We start from the raw sequence: 20,631 nt of genomic DNA, 5'->3' as shown, positions 1-20,631 counted from the left end.
AGGACAATAAATGCTGTGGAATGGATAGTTTTTCACCGTAAATTTGACAAGAATTTTTTTTACAGTAGGCTTTTTACAATGTAATATACTTTTTTTTACAAGAATATACTGTAAACAAAACGGTTTATGAATGTGAAATTTACTGTTGAAAAGAATTAAACTGTAATATCTTATACATTTACAACTGTTTATTTTACGGTGAAATACTGGCAGCTGTGGTTGCCAGAATTTTACCGTAAAATAAACGGTTGCCATGTAAAAGATATTACAGTATAATTCTTGGCAACTGTTTATTTTACGGTAAAATTCTGGCAACCACAGCTGCCAGTATTTTACCGTAAATTTTACGGTGTTTTTTTTTACAGTGTACTAAAGCACATCCTTCTATTTAATTAAATTACATTTGCACCTAATATCCTGAATAACAGAATTTAAGATTGTCACAGTTTGCCAACACTGGCATGAGTATAAATTTGTAGGAGGGAACAAGAGGCTCTGCAGACCAATCACAGTTGATACATTTCTGCAGTGCACAATGCATACCGAATTTTTCGCACTACAATGTGCACTGGATTACAAGGCGCACGATCAATGAACATATATTTTCTGATCTATTTGCACACATGAGGTGCACCGGATTATGACTCGCATTTTAAGAGACACTATAAGAAACTTCTAATTTAGAAGGTCTCGCCGCTGGGTGGTGGTGGGGGGAGGTAGCTAACTAGGTTAAGTAAAGCTAAGTTAAGTAAACAAAACTGTAATAAAAAGAATAAAGACTTTCTCAAACGAGCACTGCATGTTAATCTACACAGATTTCTCTCCTGAAAACTGTTTATTTGGGTGAGTAAAGTGCTTCCGTTTATTTACAGTAAGCTTAGATACCCAAATTTCTCCAACTCTAAGGCTGGACATTAGCAGCAGCACATTAGCATTAGCAGTTAACCAGTAGCGGCTAATGCTGCAAACCAGCGCAACACTGAGGAACCCTGAGTGTTCCGATAAGACAGGGCAATATTAGCTAGCAGTTCGTCCCACGTAGCTCGTTTTAACACGGTAAACACGCAGGCTACAGTCTGATATACTCGCATCTGAATGGGGAAATAGCGGTTAGCGGCTAATGCTACTCCAGTCTAGGTGCTGGAGTACTTAACTTAAACTCCTGTATTACGCTGTACTTCAGCAGAGTGGCTTTACTGCTCCTTACAATTTGACTGCTAAAATGTACACATGGCTCACTTAAAATTTGGGGGAAAACTTAAGGATTTTAGGTGCACCTTATAGTGCGAAAAACACGGTTATTAAATTTTTTTTTGGGGGGGGGGGGCACATCAGGCATCACACTCCACAGCCGAGAGCACGTGGCTAAGCATAGGTTACACTTTGATACCATTTCATATATCAAAAATAACTCTTCAAACCTGGTCAACATCACACGCCAAGCGCAGAAGCACAGGAAAGACTCGTTTGTGTAGATTGTACATGGGTGGGGTAGATGTTTCTCCTTCAGTCATCTGAACTCCTTTCCCCACCATATACACCACCACACTGTGGAGGAGCTCACACGCTGCAACCTAAACAAAACACACAAGATTACCACTAAAGAATACAATTCACTAAACCAGATTTTTCACATAATTAATTAGTTAAGTTGAGATTTGTGAAGATGCGGTGAGGTTATAATACTCAAACCTTGGTTTGCCGGTCACTGGAAGAGAGAGCAAGCTCTGTAATTCTTGGCAGGAAAGGATCGAGGTAAATGACGGGTTTAATATCCTTGAATGGCACAGCGAAACTGAGCCTCTTCTCACTGTCCCATGCAACAAATTGCTTCATCATATCCTCTGCAGAAATGGCTAAAAAGGAGAAACAATTAACCCAGGAAAATGTGGAGGGTAAAAGTATAGACACTATTTATAATCAAACAGATCGTAATTTCTCGTCCTCTTTAACTCAAAATCTTTCAACAAACAGTGATAACGGAACTATGGTATAATCGCAATTATACACTTGAGGGTCGGGCTATAACGTGTAATATTGGCACTGCTGTGGTCGTAGGCACAAGACACAAGATCAGCACTCCCTCTTGTGTATTATTACTTAATTGTATTACCAGGTTCTTGCCAAAACACAACCCAAGCACAAAGGACTCTTTTACAGTAGCATACCTGTAACAAGGCTTCTGTTGAGCTGCCCCCCAAGATGACCCAAAAGCTGTACCACTCGCCGTCGCACTGCAGCAATCGGAGACTCGTCCCCCTGAGAGAAAATATAAGTTAACAACAGAGAACAACAGGCAGAACCCAGTTCCTCTAATCTTGCTTTAAGTCTGTCTCAGATTTCTAAACACAATTTCCTACAATGTGAGAATATGAAAGATTATGTGAACGCAGAGAGTATATAATTAATGAATGGTTACCACAGGCAGGTGTCTGGACTTCTTCAGAAGCCTCATCATTACTTGGCCGTACCCCTTCGCAGTGCCCGATGACACAAAGGTAACGTTCATACTGCCCTCATCTTTATCTGGTGAGACAATCATAAAACAAACATTTCTTTACAGAAGGTGAAATACAATTCTATTGAAGTAAGGCACATTATGCGACATTAGTAAGGAACGGGGGATGTCGGAATGCTGTATGTCAACCTGTAAAGCTAAGTTAATAAACAAACTGTAATTAGTTTAAAAAACAAAACAAAAAAAACATTTTTTAGTCAAATGAGCACTGGATGTTAATCTACACAGATTTCTCTCCTGAAAACTATTTATTTGAGTGAGTAAAGTGCTTCTGTGTGTCTACAGTAAGCTTAGATTTCCAGATTTCCACAAAGGATGGGTGCAGCAGCATTAGCAGCTAACCGCTAGCGCTAGCCTGAATGCGTTACACTGAAGAACCCTAAGTGTTCCAGTAAGGCAGGGCAATATTAGTTAGAGGTTTGTCCCACACAGCTTGTTTTAACACGTTAAACATGCTGAGTACAGTCCAATATACTCGCTCTCTGAGCACGGTTAGTGACTAATGCTTACACTGTTAATACAGTTTTAGCTGGGGTTAGCAGCCGACAACAGGCAGATAATACTAACCTCTAAATGGTAAAAGAGCTAGCGATTAGCACAGTTAGCTGCTAATGCTGCTCCAGCAGTGCTAGCCAGGGTTAGCATCAGGCTACAGGCTGAAAAAACTAACCTCTGAACGGCGAATAAGCTAGCGCTTAGCACGGTTAGCGGCTAATGCTTATTTTTTTAATACAGTCCTAGCTGGGGTAGCAGCAGGCTACAGGCCAATATTCCCCACCTCTGAACGGCAAAAGAGCTAGTGCTTAGCATAGTTAGCTGCTAATGCTGCTCCAGGAGTGCTAGCTGGGGTTGACAGCAGACCACTGGCAGATAATACTCACTTCCAAATGGCAAAAAAGCTAGCGGTTAACACGGTTAGCTGCTTATTCTAATGCTGCTCCGGCAGTGCTAGCCAGGGTTTGCAGCAGGCTACAGGTCAAAAAACTCACCTCTGAACGGCGAATAAGCTAGTGCTTTGCACGGTAAGCGGCTAATGCTAATATTTTTAATACAGTCCTAGCTGGGGTAGCAGCAGGCTACAGGCCAATATTCCCCACCTCTGAACGGCAAAAGAGCTAGTGCTTAGCATAGTTAGCTGCTAATGCTGCTCCAGGAGTGCTAGCTGGGGTTGACAGCAGGTTACAGACACACTGACAATTTTTGGGAAAATTTAAGGATTTTATGAGCGCCTTATAGTGCGAAACATATGGTAATAGCAGAGACTGTAAAAAAAAGATGGGATGCGTGTCGTCGTTCCCATTCATTTAATGAAAATGATGCCAAAATCTTCCGCCATGTTGGCGATCCTGATACCCGAGTCTGCGCAGTAGAGACCAGAGGAGGGAGAAAGACTGTGGAGAGACAGCCATCTCATTTGAATAAACCCGCCCCTAAGGGCTGCCTCGCGGTCACAGGCTGCAGATTGGAGCGGAGCTGACGGTCTGTTATTGGTCCTGCCCATAACCAGACCTTTTACAATAACCACACCTTTTTTGAATAGAGCGAAATAACATTTTAAAAACGAATTCTGTGGGGATATAAAAAATTGACAATATAAGCAGAGGTTACACTAGCTGTTGCATTTAAATAATGGAGGTAGAATTACAGTATATTAGAAAAAACGTGATTGAAAGTTGTCTGTTTTGCCATTAAAACCTATGGGGATTGGTGGGGTTACACAGCTTTCTGCAACCGAACAGCAGGGGGCGCCCGACCTGTGGTGGCTTTACTTTTGAGAGACGATGCGCTGTCCAGCTATACACAGTCTATGGGTAATAGTAACATTTAATTTTATGACAAAACAATGTTATCTTCTGCATTATATGAGCAATTTTAGCCTTTCATATTTATAAACAAAAGAAAGCAGCTTTACCAGTGTTTGCAGCTGTTTTGAGGTAGCCGTCCAAGTGGGGCAGTATGTCTGCATAGTGGGGCTGTATGATGGGAAAGGGGATGTGGGAAGACCAGGACTCCAGAGCGTCCAGCGCCGCAGTGGCCAAAGGAGCATGACTCAGACCAAGCCGTAAAGCAGCCTGATGAACATACACACAAACACATGCACACTGATTCCTCAGTACACAAACTTTTATAGCAGGTTTAATAAACTGTAACAAAAAAAAAAAAAAAAAAGTGTGTAACTGGTACTGACTTAACTTCTGCTTAAACCATAGACTGCATACAAGTATGGACAGCACGACAGGGGTTGAAAAGTGAAGCCATTACGTCTCTTACGCCCTCTGGTGGCTGGCTCCGGTATAACTTTTAACCCCGCCTGTTTCCATTCAACTGAATGAGAGATGGTGGAATCTTTAATCTAAAATTACACATCCAGCAATTTTTTTTGGAAGTTGGCTTCTGTATATTCTGCAAGCGCCCTCCTGTGTTAATAACCCCTAGTTTTTTTCTTTACAGTTAATACGTTTTATTGAAGTAACTCTGTGATACTTGTTTGGTAAAAATTACAGTGAAACAGAATAATTGAGGGGAAGGGCAGGGTTTGGGCAGTCACAATAATTAATTAATTTCAGGAATATAGTATAAGAGTATAACAGCATAATCATAATGTGGCAAAATAAATAATATAGCATAAAAATAATATACTGCAGCAAAAATATTGCAGAATATTTGGTGCATGCATATAAACTGCAAATAAAACAATTATACAATAAATACACTTAAAGCTTCACAGTAAATAATAGACTACTTTTAAGACAGAACCTCTCTATTATCACAAAATGGATTTTCAATATCACGATATTTCTGTGTCACGATATATTGTATACGATATAATATTGCCCACCCCTAGTGGCAGCTGCCATTTTGGCCATACTTTGGCTTCAAAACGCTGAAATGAGAGTGAATGGGGATGTCCTTTCCATACTTATATACAGCCTATGGCTTCAACATAATAACTAGACTCAGAATTACACAAATACATGGAGTCAGGAGTCACTAACACAAAATGTAATAGGTCCCAATGTAACAAAATAATATTTTCTGGTAGTGCATGAAGAAACTCTAACTTACAAATAGGTCTGCATCACCTTTAACACACTCACTTGCTGACTAAGACTTTCTGCTGGTTCTGGTCTTACCTGTAGTGCAGGTATGTAAGCTTTAATGTCCAGAGCCACCATGTCAGGGTGGAGAGAAAGCACAAAAGTCAGACAGGCAGCCAGAAGCTCGTCTTTGTACTGTTTAATACGGACACACACCTGTGGGCAACACCATCGATTACACTTATGTTCAGTATCTTGAAGGAGTAGTAAAAGATTTCAGACACATTTAGGTGAGCATTTCCACCTTTGAAAGCTAGGAATATTCCTTAAACAGATTTATCTTTGTCACACAATTACAAAACATCATTGCATTCCATTCCTTTTGTCAATATTAAAACTCTTTTCTAGCACAAACAAGACTGTTTTTTTAAAACAGAAATTCCTTCAGAATTTGTGAGTTGTTTGTGCCCAGTGCTAGACATAAACTTTTTTAATACATCCTTATATAGAAAAAAATAACTAAGACACTTAATGCTGAATAACATTGACAAATGTTTTAATTCTATTAAAATAAATGCAAGTAATTAGAGACAAAATTATTTTCAATCAGGCAGATAGGGACTACAAAAATGATCAACATCATACCTCCTTCCCAAACTTTGAGACAAGTGCAAAACAAGCTCGTCCAGCTGGAGAGCCTTCATTAGTGCTTTTTGGTCCTTCATCCTGTAAATAACAAAACATTTTCAAGAGTCAAATAACCAACAAACTTTCACAGTCTACTACAGTGGTTTTCTCTGCAAAAAGTTTGGAGAATTAGATCCGGACATTACCCAGAGCCGTCACGGGATGTGTGCACGTTACACAATGCACTCAACAGCATACATGCAGTGTTCGCATACAAACTTCACACTTGCCACTAATTCGGTCAGGACGTTCTGCTGCCTGTTTGGTGTACATGCATGAAATCCCTTAAACCAAGCTGATGTGTTAATAAAAAAAGTTTCCTCTATTGAATTTTTCATGAAATTTTTAATCCAGCACCTCACATTGGCTTTATCTCCCCTCAAACATACAAATATATATCAGTATTTTAACTGACAATAACATAAATATTATTGAATTTTACATTTCTTACATTAATTCTTTAATTTACACCTAAATTTACACTATAAAAACTTGCATCTTAAGAAGAACAAGTGCAATTAATTCGCACTTAATCGCAAAATATTGTTGTGATTAATCAGATTAAATTTTTTTAACCAATTGACACCACTAGTTAATATACACAAAATATGTTTTAAAGCTCACCTTCCGCGAAAATCCGATTTTTCTTGTTTTTTGTGGAATACAGTAGGTCTCTCCGAGTTGAATGTGTACACCTGCACATTAAACTGTTTTGCAGCCCCCATTGTCTGCAGGAGCTAAGCAAAGAAATCCCCCTCCCCCCCTCCGAAAAACGGGTGAATTTTGAATTATCTTTCTGCCTACGTAGACAGAAACTCACAGACCAGCCCACCTTGGCTCGAGAAACTCCCAGAGGCAGAGCTGAAGCGACGCAACATCACCGCTCATCAGTTAGGAGGTGGGAGGCAGTGAGCGGCAGAGCGGCGGAGGGGCGTCGCAGTGCTCCTAGCCAATCAGAGGAGAGATATTTGCATGCTGTTTGCATGTATGAATATTCATGAGCAAAGCTGGAATCCGGTCATTTTGGACACACCCCTAAAACAGTCCGTTAAAAAAGAGCTATACAGAGACACCTGAGCACTTTTTTTTACAAAAACGGCTCACATGTCATTCATTCATACTAGAGACCACAACTAGACATTTTAAAATGAAAGAAAAAACGACGGAAGGTGAGCTTTAATGTTAAAAAGGGGTGGCACAGTGAAAAAGCTTAAAAACCCATAATAGATCTAGTTCCTGATGACCAATGTACCGACCAATCATGAGCTGTAACTGCAAAACGTACCTGGAAGTATTTGATCTTCTTGGCAATGTTCATACAGAGTGCCAGAAGCTTATAGAAGCCGCTGACCAGAGGGAAGCGTATAGACTGAAGGATGAGCTCATGACACAGTGGGTACATCCACTGAGCAAAATACTCAGGGTTCTTCAAAGGCAGCAATTTGCTGTAAATCAAACACAAATTAATAAAAAGCATAAGAAACAGATTTCGATCTCTAGCATTCTCACTTGGTAGAATCTATAGGTTCATTGAGGTACCTGCAGAAGTCCACCAGATTGATGAAAGCAGTGAAATCTTTGGGTTTATTAGGCATCAGGTTGGTGGTGGGGTCTGACGAGGGGATAAGACCGGCACTCAGGTCTCTTTGTCCCTGATGATCAGAGGAAATAAACCATAATCACCACAAGATTATTTAAGGATACAAATGGTCGAGAGGGGCCACTGAGGAAGGGGAGGGGTCACCAAACCTGACTTATAGCTGTATAGGTTTCCCTCTATTACACAATAGAAGTAAATAAGAATGGCAAAGTTTAGCACTTGTTTCACATGACACATCACAGTAACTACAATTAAAGCACCGCAATTACAGAACAGCTTGTTCTTGTTCAGTTGTCCTTCCTTTTTCTTTGTGAAATACAATAGGTCTGTCTGAGTTGTATATGCATGCTGCACCAGAAACTGTTCCTCAACCTTCATTGTCTGCAGTAGCTAGTAAAAAAAATATTCAGGAAAAGCACCGTGTCTACATCAACCCGTGAATTAGTATTCATGGGCTCGCCTTTCTTGGCTCACGACCCCCCACAGACAGAGCTGTAGCCAACACAGTCAGATAGGCTAACAGCGCTAGGAACAGCATGACAGTGCGTTCCTGTGTAATTTGTGCAAATAACACATCAGTGTTATATGCTTTGCCCAGTATTTCAGAACTAAGGAACAAATGGTTAGAATTTGTCTATGAAACACCACCAGCGAAGTACAATTGAGATAGATAGGTGTATGTTTAGAACAGTTCTGTTTACACTAGTTAAAAGTAAAAATCCACCCAGTAGATTTTTTTTTCTGGACCTGGACTACCCACCTGTGTGTGTTTACATAGAATCTCCGGTGGATTTTGCATTTTACAGACTCTAAGACTAGGTCAGTGGCTGAACTGCACTTATCAGGGCATTACACATGTTGTAAAGTAACATCTCACATTGCAAAGGCTGTTATTAGTGTAAAAATGTCTTTAATTTTTAAAACATTTCAAAATGGCCGTCTTGCTGCCTTGCAGTGCTGTTAGCCAATCAGAGGCGATATTTTTGCATGTATAAATATGCATGAGCAAAAGCCGAAAATCCTTCCATTTCTCTTTCCCCAGCACCGTTAAACTAGATCAACGGAGCACATTTTTTTCCACAAAAACCAGCTCACATGGCATTCATTAATACTAGAAACCACAACTATACATTTTAAAATGAATTAAACATTTTTGGAATGAGACCTTTAATGCACTTGGGAGGAGAACACTAGCAACTAGCAGCAATTTGTTATCACCATGCAGAGTGACAGGGTAAGCAGGAGATCTACTTTTCCAAAAAGCAAGGTTAATTATGGTGAACATCAAAATATTCCTGGCGGCAGAATAACTTACGGGCTTTTTGTATTTGGTATTCACTGAGTGTACTTTGGTTTATACAAAACTCTACCTCATCATCTGCGTTGACTTTCTGCACAGAAAGATCAAGCTTCTCCACAATCTTCATGATGGACTGCACTAGTGCATCATACAGGAGCTTGTTCAAAGCCTTCAGGCTGTAGCTTGTGGATGCAACAAAACCATCTAGAAGTCCAGGGTCCTAGACAACAGGACAACATTTCACATGAATATTTAGGGCATTTAGCAGACACCACCTTATCCACAACTTTAAAAAATGCTGTTATTAATATTCTTAGCTAGTTTGTAGAGGCTAGAGGCAAAATATACATCAAACTTGATGGTGCAAAAGTCTTTCTGCTGTTCAGACACTTCAGAAGTTTGTTCCACACCCTTGGTGCAAAGACAGAGAAAAGTCTGGGTAATTGTTTTTCTGGGTCTTGAAGGAAGGTGGGTCAAGCGAAGCTGTACTGGAATCTTAAAGAGCTTTTGAGTACGGATCTGGCTTTAACATTTTATTTTCATGCAAAATGACAGAGCTCAAAAACAGAACGTTTTACAGGCACACTTCACACCACTTCTACACACTGCTTAAATGAGTATGAAGTGAAAATTCCTAATTAGCAAAACATATACCTTCATATTCTCACAGTCAAGAAGCACTTTGAAGAGATCCAGATAATCATTGCATGATGGAAGCTTCCATTTACCAGAGCGCACCAGGGAGGATTGCCCCGATTCATCCTCAGCTCTGGCACCAGCCTGAGCAGTGCCAGCCTACATAAGGAAACAATGAGTGAGTGCTTCAGATAAGAGCTAAAGTTTTGAGGCATGAGCTAAAAGAAAATCTTAATCCCAAAATCAATCATCAAATGTTGTAGCATACGTCTATGCTGTGTCAACATACAAGACTGTTGTACAGATTTCTAGATTAGATATAAATATGAAAATAACTTACCTGAACTTGAACAACTGGTTTTGAACACACTCGAATCAATCCTTGGTGTACTTGGGGGGGAAAAAAGGGAAAAAAGTTTTTAGAATAGCAGTTTTTAAAAGGCTTGTAACTAATCACTAGTGTTTATGTACAATAAATGTAGCTATTCTTGTAATTGTTGGCTAAGAAGTCTTACACCTGCTGCATCAGAAGTTAACCTTGTTAGATGCAAAGGATGTCGTAAACCAAAATTTGCTCAGCCAAAAAAGGGGGCCTCAGTCTGGATGAACTCAACCATGGTTCAATACATTTCCAGTACTTGAGGTGTCCAGTCCCTGAGCTCTTGTAACACACCCATCCCACTACTCAGCAGAGTTTTACACAACCATTCTAACCACTTTTCCTTTCCATTTTTTCTGTTTTCTCTTTATGTACTGTTGGTAGTATTACTGTGGTGCTCGCTCATAAGAGGCTTGGACCTGTATCTCTCTGAAGCTGCTTTATGAGAACAATTGTTGTAAAAAGCATATAAATAAAACTGAACTGACATTGCACACACAATATACAGTTGTAATGAAGTTAGGCCTGGACAATAATTCGATATCGGTATTTATCGCGATAAGAAATGTTTCAATAACGGTGATATCAGTTTTGTGGTATATCGATATGTATTAGAATCACGGACAGGCGTTTTTTTACTGGCGTCAGCTCGCCGCAGAGCTCAACACATTCAGCCTCCGTAGCTGGGCTACGTCAGTGCGTGATGACGTACCCACACAGGCACGTAGCCAAATAGGCTAGGCTAGGCAAGGCTAGGTTAAAATGGCTAGGCTCGGGTCCGCTTCGCTACGCAGCAAAAATGTCTCGCGCTGGTTCGGTCGGCCCCGGATCCTCGAGGCCGGCCGCGGGTCCGCTCGCTCGGCCGAGGGTCCTCGAGGCCGGCCGCGGGTCCGCTCCCTTGCCGCTTTGCTGCAAATTGTGCCGGAGAGTGCAGCCGACCAGCAGCGGTAATGTTAATACATCTAAACTGTTCCACCACTTCAAGCAACTCCACTACATACAATATTTTTCTTATACTGACTGAAGCACTTTTATAGCTTATGTTGTAACTAAGTTATTCATAGTTGATAAAGCCTGTAGGTTTGTTTATTTGACGGGAAAATCTTGTTGCTTTTACGTATATAAAGGCTTATTGTATTCTATATCCTAGTGGAAACACTTTTGTTTTAATCTGTTAAATTTGTTCACAAAGAATAAGAAGCTCGGCCTCTGTTGTAATTTAAAGTTATTTTTATTGGTAATAGTTATATAGGCTTATGTTTGACAGGGATGTCATGTTATTATTTTGCTATATGCAAATAATATTGAGCATTCATTTATTTTGACTACTTTTATTTCTAAAGTATTAAAGTTTTTGTGAAAGGAGGTTTCAAAGCTTAAATTAAATTTTCAGACAGTAGTAGGTACAGATTTCCATTAGATAGATAGGTAGATAGATAGGTAGATAGATAGATGTGCATATAATGAGGGTATCTGATGCCAACCATACAAAAAGTGCAAATACACAGTTATATAATAATTTAAATTCGCAGTGCTGCAGGGATTGCAGGGCTTCTTAGCAGTTTTCTGAGGCCTTCAAAGTATTTATATCGATATCGAAATTATATCGTATCGACCGAAATTTAAGGAATATATCGTGATATAAATTTTGGCCATATCATCCAGCACTAAATGAAGTAATGATTATACTGATGATTAATGTATTTACTGTAAGTATAGATTAAGACACAAATATAAACAAAAATACAAGAAACTAATAAAAATGAACAAAATAATGAAAACTTTTCTTAACTTAAACTTATAGAAACTTAATTAAAAGAAAAAAAAACGATAATTAGCTGGAAATGTATTGAGAGTTTATAAAACTAACTAAACCGAACTGAAATTACAGGTAGAATGCCCTTCGTTTTCGTGTTTGTGAATTATTTATAAGCGCTGTTTCCAATCGAGCAGTTTTACAGCGGGCAGTGCTGTGCCGAAATCCTGCTTGCGAAGGGGAGTCGGATTCTGCAGAGAGTGGATTTCGTCAACACGCTGCAATGCAGTAGTTTTACATATTTTTCTATTACATATATTTTGCACTTAAGGCTGCTAGCTTGTGGACTGTTACAGTTTTTTTTTGTGGAGAGTCGGTTGTTTCTCAGTAACTGAGTATTTTTTTAATGGTTTCTTTTGTTGAGTTTTATTACATCTTATTGAATCCAGCATCTCACTTATACTAGAGTTAATAATAACTAACGAAAACTAAGCACTAATAAAAACACAAAAACTAATAAAACCTAGCAAACCCATTATAAAAGATAAATTGGAGGAGAAAAAGTGAAAACGACATAAAATTAAGCTATAATGAAAAATGAAAAACTATTATAACCATGGTGAGAAGGCAACTTGCTGAATTAAAAAACATGCTGATGTGCGACTCATACACTTCTCCAAACCAATTAACGTGAAGTACAGAAAGACAAATACAGGACCAAACTGATATAACAATCATATAAACCTTGGTTTAAATTTTGGTCTTGACTTTCAGTTGTAAAAACACCTGGTTCTTACCAACAGAGCTGGTGAAACTCCAAAGGACTGGACCCTTGGCGGCCATGGCCATGAGCACCTTGATGATGGAGCGGCAGGTGGCGTACTGCATTCTCTGGCTGTACTGAGGGTACGTGTCAATTTGAACCACCAAGAGGCGCTCCAGCACTGATGTATAGACTTCAGGAACCTGATACAAATTAAACAACATAAAACTAAAGGTAATTAATTTCACTAAATATCAAACTTAGGAGGGTCAAAGTTAAGAAGACGTCAAATAACTCAATACATGTATATTTAATACTTAATATAGTTTAAATCCAAATCCTATTCACACTGCAAGATAAAGACCTGAAAAAAAACAGCAGCTGTTTCATACCCTGTCCAGATGGACCAAAACACTAGCTATGGAGTCCAGGAAGCTAGGCAGCTGGTAAACGTTATCATCGTCCCGGTCAGACTCAGTCAGGTACATCTGCTTACAGCGTTGGATAAGCTCAGTGTACATCAGGTCTACATCCTGAGGACATACCGCCTTACAGGGCTGTAATAAAAAAAAACAAGAAGATTAGAATCTTTAGATATTTTTCTGACTTTTTTATTTCAATTCCATATTATAAAAATATATTATTGAATGAATTGATTTAAGGGATTATTCACGGCAAAGTGTGGCAACAGAAAGCAACTGTTTTAAGCACCATTTAAAGTGTAAAAAAACTGTCAAATAATTAACAGAGAAGCAGAGTGGTCCAGTGGTCTAAAGTGATGGCAATATGTTCGAGAGATCTCTGGTTCGAATGCCGGTCATGCGGCTTGCCATCAGCTTTCGGAGCTCTGAAATGGGCACAATTGGCCTTGCTCTCTATGGGTAGGTAGATGGCACTCTTTCCCCTTATCACTTCAAGGGAGATGTCGATAAGCACAAGTCGTCTGTAAGCTGATGTATCGACAATGCTGCAATGCTGACTTCACATGTCTTGTGGCATCACTAGCGATAGGGGATACAGCTGTGTAGCAGCTAAATGGGTCCAGTGGAACCACCACTGACCTAGTAGAGATGTGCTTTTTTTGACATATAGTAACTAATTGGTATACAGTCACTGATTAGCTACAGAGTAACACTCAGTGTAGCTTGCCACTGTTTCAATCTGGCAACCTGCGTGAGCTTCGTGTCTGGGGCAGAAAACTCCAAAAGATGTGACTGCCTACTCCCAAACAGTTATTTTGCATCAATTGCGCAAAATAAATAAATAAAATAAAATATATCAGACATACAACACTGAGAAATTTCGTATGGTGAAAAGCATGAAATAAAAGTGAAAGTGAATTTGGACCATTAGTTTATAGCAACATCATCAATTTTACCTTAAACTATCAACTTCAAAATGACTGTAATGGACCACTACCTAAAATAGGCAGAAAGAAATCTCCATCATTGCCAATCTGTTTATGTTTTGATGTCCTAGGCTAAAAAAAAAAAGGTCAAGAAAATTGAGGCTCTGTAACAAAAGCCCAGACCTAGTTATACTCCCCGAATCAAACTGTGACTGCAATCAAAACAGACTGTAGTATAAAACAAAGCACTCTGGCTGCATTAAAATATCTGACTGATGCAACAATAACTAAACAAAAATGTACAATAATAAATAAGAAACAAACTCACAGCAGCAAAAAATCCATATCCTCTGATAGCAATGGAGAGTTCTTTGTTACTGGAGTCCATCGTCCTGATGATGGAACAAAACTTCTGCATGAAGAACTTCAGTTTGCTTTGGTGCTTCTCAACATTCTCAGCCACAAGAAAGGCAACCTATGATAAAGAGAAACAAAAATGTACACAATTTGAACCCAAACAATCCTAAAACACAGAGCTCAGAGCTGAGGATGCTCCCTCACCTGTTTAAGAAAAGACTCTAAAGCAGAATAGCTGGTTTTCTTCATCTCAGCGTTTATGTGTCCACATAGTTTCGACATGACATCAAACACAGTCCTGTAGTGGTCCATGAGGCAGCTGCTGAACTGTCCGGCGTGCTTAGCAAACAGTTTAAGCCCAGCTGCCGAAAGAAACAGTGTACTTCAGTGGACTTTAATTTTATTTTTTTTTTTTGTGGAAAAATTTTTTATATGAGCAAAATCAAGTTACATACCAAAGGTGACTGCATAGCGTTTCATTTCAGTCTGGAGGAGAAATATAAAGAAAAGAAGTTTCATAAATGGTATGATGACTGTTTAAAAGAACCAATACATACACTACAAAGACACAAGAATTTTTTTGGACAAATGCATACTGTAAAAAGAACACATTCCTGGCAGGAATTAGGTAATAACATTGTGCATACCATATTTAAGGGGTGGGCAATGTGGCCCTAAATAATATTGTAGTATTTAAGATTATTTTTGCGATCACAATATTTTGGCGACATGACAAAACATTGAATAAAAAAAAACATAATTTTAAGAATATACTACTTCAAAAAAATTTATATTACATTTTATTTGGTGATATTACTGCCTACAATATATGACATTACACACCACTGAGATTTTCACCAGAGAACAGCACAAAGGTGTACCCTACTAATGGCCCATATGTGTCTTTTTGCAATAACGATATTCAAAAGTTTTGGACGATATTTATCACGATACTTCATGGTATTTTTGCGATAACAATACTCTTGGCGATATAACAAAACATTGAATTTAATTTTTTTTAAAAAAAATACACTACTGCAACAAAATTAAAATAAATGTTATAATTGTATACGATATGATATGGCACACCCCTATGCACCAACACACATAGCTAGCTAAATGCTAACCTGAATATCTAGTGTACGAACACACATAGTTAGCTAAATGCTAACCTAACTAACTAGTGTACCAACACACATAGCTAGCTAAAATGCTAACCTAACTAACTAGTGCACCAACACACATAGCTAGCAAAAATGCTAACCTAACTAACTTGTGTATCAACAAACAGAGCTAGCTAAATGCTAACCTAACTAATTAGTGTACCAACACGCATAGCTAGCAAAAATGCTAACCTAACTAACCAGTGTACCAACACATATAGCTAGCTAAATGCTAACCTAACTAACTAGTGTACCAACACACATAGCTAGCTAAATGCTAACCTAGCTAACAAGTGTACCAACACACATAGCTAGCAAAAATCTTAACCTAACTATCTAGTGCACCAACAAACATGGCTAGGTAAATGCTAACCTAACTAACTAGTGTACCAACTAGGGTTGCAACGGTATGAGATTTTCACGGTATGATAACCGTCTCAGAAAATACCGCGGTATCACGGTTATCACGGTATCACAGTTTGTTACATATATTATTAAACTGACCCTTAAAGAAATTACAACAAAGGTTTTTTTGTTCAATTAACTATTTATTGTAGAAACCTGGAACAATTATACAGATAATGTCTCCTTAAAAAAAATAAACTGTACACCATTAGGTGAAGGAAACCAGGTTTTTCCACTACTCTCAAGGGCATTAAGGGTGTATAAAAAAAAAAAAATATATATATATATATATATATATATATACACATACTTCGCGCTTCACAGCGGGGTGGTGTTCATGGAGATGGGAGACCAGGTTTGATGTATGTCCACCTTTAGCTGTGACTTTACGGCCACATTGATTACAAATCGGATAACCATCCTCGGGTGCGTTCGGCGGGTCTCTGCTAATTTTAGTTTAGCCTTTTTTTAGGCGGACGGAGATTTGTTTAGTCTGATGCACTTTATGCTGTTCTCACCGCTGTGTGCTGAGCAGCTGAAGCGGAGCACAGTTGCGCACGCGCGGGTGAGTTTCTCCGCTGGCTTGCGTTTTACCGGTAATAAGCAAACACACACGGTATGATAACCGTGCATTTTAATACCATGGTATATCGTGAAACCGGTTACCGCTGCAACCCTAGTATCAACACACATAGCTAGCAAAAATGCTAACCTAACTATCTAGTGCACCAACAAACAGAGCTAGATAAATGCTAACATAACTATCTAGTGTACCAACACACATAGCTAGCAAAAATGCTAACCTAACTAACTAGTGTACCAACACACATATCTAGCTAAATGCTAACCTAACTAACTAGTGCACCAACACACATAGCTAGCAAAAATGCTAACCTAACTAACTAGTGTACCAACACACATATCTAGCTAAATGCTAACCTAACTAACTAGTGCACCAACACACATAGCTAGCAAAAATGCTAACCTAACTAACTTGTGTACCAACAAACAGAGCTAGCTAAATGCTAACCTAACTGTGTACCAACACACATAGCTAGCAAAAATGCTAACCTAACTAACTAGTGTACCAACACACATAGCTAGCTAAATGCTAACCTAACTAACTAGTGTACCAACACACATAGCTAGCTAAATGCTAACCTAACTAACTAGTGCACCAACACACATAGCTAGCAAAAATCTTAACCTAACTATCTAGCGCACCAACAAACAGGGCTAGGTAAATGCTAACCTAGCTAACTAGTGTACCAACACACACACAGCTAGCTAAATGCTAACCTAACTAACTAGTGCACCAACACACATAGCTAGCAAAAATCTTAACCTAACTATCTAGCGCACCAACAAACAGGGCTAGGTAAATGCTAACCTAACTAACTAGTGTACCAACACACATAGCTAGCTAAATGCTAACCTAACTAACTAGTGCACCAACACACATAGCTAGCAAAAATCTTAACCTAACTATTTAGCGCACCAACAAACAGGGCTAGGTAAATGCTAACCTAGCTAACTAGTGTACCAACACACACACAGCTAGCTAAATGCTAACCTAACTAACTAGTGCACCAACACACATAGCTAGCACAAATGCTAACCTAACTAACTAGTGTACCAACACACATAGCTAGCTAAATGCTAACCTAACTAACTAGTGTACCAACACACATAGCTAGCTAAATGCTAACCTAACTAACTAGTGCACCAACACACATAGCTAGCACAAATGCTAACCTAGCTAACTAGTGTACCAACACACACACAGCTAGCTAAATGCTAACCTAACTAACTAGTGCACCAACACACATAGCTAGCACAAATGCTAACCTAGCTAACTAGTGTACCAACACACATAGTTAGCAAAAATGCTAACCTAACTAACTAGTGCACCAACACACATAGCTAGCTAACTAGCTCGCTATATACAGGCCACACACACACATACACACAATATATTTACTAGCTAAGAAGTGGTGCTCCTCTCCAAAGTTTCTCTTACCCAGTGCTATTTATCAAGCAGAGCAGTTCCAAAGAATGGCACCGGGAAGCATCAGTCTCTACATTTTCAAAGCCTGACTATTTGAAAGATACAAACTGAAAAATGCTAGCTTAATCGACCACTAGCATATGCTGCTTTAAGTCCTCCTCAGAAATTCCTACTTACACGGTTGGTGTTGGTAACTACGATTTGACGTGTGAGTGTTAATGTCTTTTTAGCTGAAAGACTGTCTGCTTTTCTCTGTAAATTTCAGCTACATATTCTCGAACATGCTGTAGATTTCTGTTTTTAAGATATAGTTCTATATTATATAAAGATATAATTTTGTCTGCATATAAATAAACAAAATAGTATCAAGCAGGAAATAACAGAAAATGTACCGATAGCAAAGACAACTTTAAACTGCTAAAAACAAACACTTAAAAAATTACAGTAATGTAATTCACAAAAAAAAAAATAGTTAATTTAGTTTCTTTGCAAATCTACAAGTGACATGCTGTATACAGGTTCTATAGAAGATTTATTTTTATTATACAGTAGCAATGTTGTAACATCTCAAGAAATTTGTTACAGTGCACCAATTGGACTGAGACATGCAGGATGGCGGTGTCAACAAACTGGTCACCATATAAGAGGTTCTTAGCAAGTTGTAAGGAGGTGTTGGTTCATGTAAAGTGAAATTCTTTTTAGAGCATGGATAGCTACAGATTTATTTGCAACTAAATGCCCCAAATATTTAAAGTACATTTGGTTATTTTAAATACTAATTACAGTGTTATAATGTATTTACATACTCTGATACTAACAGCATATTATTAATTTAATTATACTTCAATATGCTGTAATTATTCTCCACAGTTAATTACTGTAATTTTACAATTCTTCATTGGCAACTTTTTTATATTACAAAACCTTTTTTATAATTATATGTTTGTCTATGTGTTATTTCTAATTATATTAGTTGTTTACTCACCTGTGGACAGATGGACTTGAGTGCATATTCAAAAATGTCCTTTGAGGTAACAGGGTCTGTTTAACAAGATGCAGGTGGTCACATTTGATAAAGCATGTATCTAGGTCTGTCACAATAACTGCGTTATTGACTGATCAAAACATATATAGGTCATAGCTCAAAAGTTATTGCTGACCTCAAAATTGTCCATTATGGTTTTCTCAATTACAAAATCCTTTTATTCTATGTTCCTGACCAATATCCAATTTAGCATTTTTTATTTTTATCATTTACCTATCAAATTTAATAATATTAATATGCATGTCCCCACACATCACAGCTTGTACACAGACACACTTCCACCTACCTTCTTCCATTGATTTGGTGAAGTTCACCATCAGTGCTGTGATTCCCCTCAGACAACCGGCGACGACAGGAAGCTTGGGCTCCTTGGTATTCGAGGTCATCTGGAAGAGATTGACAGACCGCCACTTATGGACATCATAAAGCTGTAACTCGTCAGATGCTGTGCGAGTATAATGAATAAATTACCTGTCCCTTCAGTTCTCCCAGGTAGGCCTTATAAAGTTTGTCTGAATTGTTCACCATCTCACTGGGGTGCACCTCACCCAACACACCAAGAAGTTCATAAATATTACCCAACACTGCAAGGAAACACAACACAAACACATGTTAGCAGATTAATTTGTAATAATATTATACACCATAAAGAGCATAGCATTTCACATTAATGCACACAAGCTCACAGCCATTTTTTGATGCATCTAGAGAAAAGTACTTTAACTTACCTGTGTCAGGTAGCTTATTCTTCTGGCTTAACTCCCCATAAAATTTGTTGAACATGTCTCCAATTTTGAAGTCTTGGGAGACGCTTGAATCCTTCGTTGCATACAGCACCTGGTAACATTATCAAAAATAAAGTTAACTGAATCCTATGTTGTTCTTATCTAATATATATATCTAGCATTTACTGGAAGACACAATGTAATTACCTTGATTAGCAGCTCTAAAGCAGGCCCTCTACATTTTGCTGCCTTATCCTTTGTGTAGACAACTAGACAAACATCCTGTTTAGAGAAATAAACATAAAACAGGCACATAACATTTTGTATTAAACTATACACTGTTAATATAAAAAGGCTATTTTGCATGGCACTGTCACTTTGATTCAAGTATAGATATTTTGATTATTTTGCAGATAATGCTGCCTTCCTTTAGCAGCCAGTTTGAGTTTGAGACAGCCTAATTGGTCATGAGCTTTCTCTCGGAAGGGGAGATTTCTAATGACATGCTGGGCCACACAGGTGTTTTTAAGGTATTTTTGAGACTGTACCATTTTAGGATTGGTTTTTAAGGTTTTGGAATTGGCCAGCTTTGGGTTTGCAACTCCATTTGATGAATATATGTTTCAATGAAGAGACAACAGTGTTCAAACAAACATGTTAAACTTGTTTATTAACTTCATTTCTAAGCACCGTTAAAATAAGTCAGTATATTTTACAGTGATTTACTGAATTAGACAGACCTTCAAATCAACAGCATAGTTCTTCTCCCATCCTTTAACACCAACAGACATTTTCTGCAGGAACGTGCCCAACAGGTTAAAAATGTCCACCCTGGCGTCCCGTAGCTGTAAGTTTAGGACCAAAGGTCAGTATGAACAGAGGTACCATAAAAAATTTAACTAA

At 38.4% G+C, this 20,631-nt stretch overlaps 1 protein-coding gene across 1 annotated transcript in view; it reads right to left on the bottom strand.

Moving 5' to 3' along the window:
* The window catches only part of prkdc (protein kinase, DNA-activated, catalytic subunit), a 72,962-nt gene that overhangs the window by 50,202 nt on the left and 2,129 nt on the right, over window positions 1-20,631 (bottom strand). Inside the window, exons 3-25 of the mRNA XM_049482503.1 lie at window positions 20,469-20,573; window positions 19,936-20,010; window positions 19,732-19,840; window positions 19,475-19,587; window positions 19,290-19,389; window positions 18,944-18,999; window positions 14,838-14,868; window positions 14,587-14,744; window positions 14,354-14,500; window positions 13,070-13,234; window positions 12,712-12,880; window positions 10,120-10,169; window positions 9,798-9,938; window positions 9,214-9,363; window positions 7,783-7,895; window positions 7,529-7,688; window positions 6,202-6,282; window positions 5,653-5,772; window positions 4,431-4,590; window positions 2,420-2,526; window positions 2,169-2,259; window positions 1,693-1,856; window positions 1,422-1,574 (exon numbers count right to left, since the gene is read on the bottom strand). Of these exons, the coding sequence (XP_049338460.1) occupies window positions 1,422-1,574; window positions 1,693-1,856; window positions 2,169-2,259; window positions 2,420-2,526; window positions 4,431-4,590; window positions 5,653-5,772; window positions 6,202-6,282; window positions 7,529-7,688; window positions 7,783-7,895; window positions 9,214-9,363; window positions 9,798-9,938; window positions 10,120-10,169; window positions 12,712-12,880; window positions 13,070-13,234; window positions 14,354-14,500; window positions 14,587-14,744; window positions 14,838-14,868; window positions 18,944-18,999; window positions 19,290-19,389; window positions 19,475-19,587; window positions 19,732-19,840; window positions 19,936-20,010; window positions 20,469-20,573 (2,718 nt within the window). The remainder of the gene's footprint in view (window positions 1-1,421; window positions 1,575-1,692; window positions 1,857-2,168; window positions 2,260-2,419; window positions 2,527-4,430; window positions 4,591-5,652; window positions 5,773-6,201; window positions 6,283-7,528; window positions 7,689-7,782; window positions 7,896-9,213; window positions 9,364-9,797; window positions 9,939-10,119; window positions 10,170-12,711; window positions 12,881-13,069; window positions 13,235-14,353; window positions 14,501-14,586; window positions 14,745-14,837; window positions 14,869-18,943; window positions 19,000-19,289; window positions 19,390-19,474; window positions 19,588-19,731; window positions 19,841-19,935; window positions 20,011-20,468; window positions 20,574-20,631) is intronic.

The sequence above is a fragment of the Astyanax mexicanus genome, chromosome 8 (genome assembly GCF_023375975.1).
Source record: "Astyanax mexicanus isolate ESR-SI-001 chromosome 8, AstMex3_surface, whole genome shotgun sequence".
Classification (NCBI taxonomy): Eukaryota; Metazoa; Chordata; class Actinopteri; order Characiformes; family Acestrorhamphidae; genus Astyanax; species Astyanax mexicanus.
Note: the sequence above shows the minus strand (reverse complement) of the source record. Positions and strands in the feature narration are given on the sequence as shown.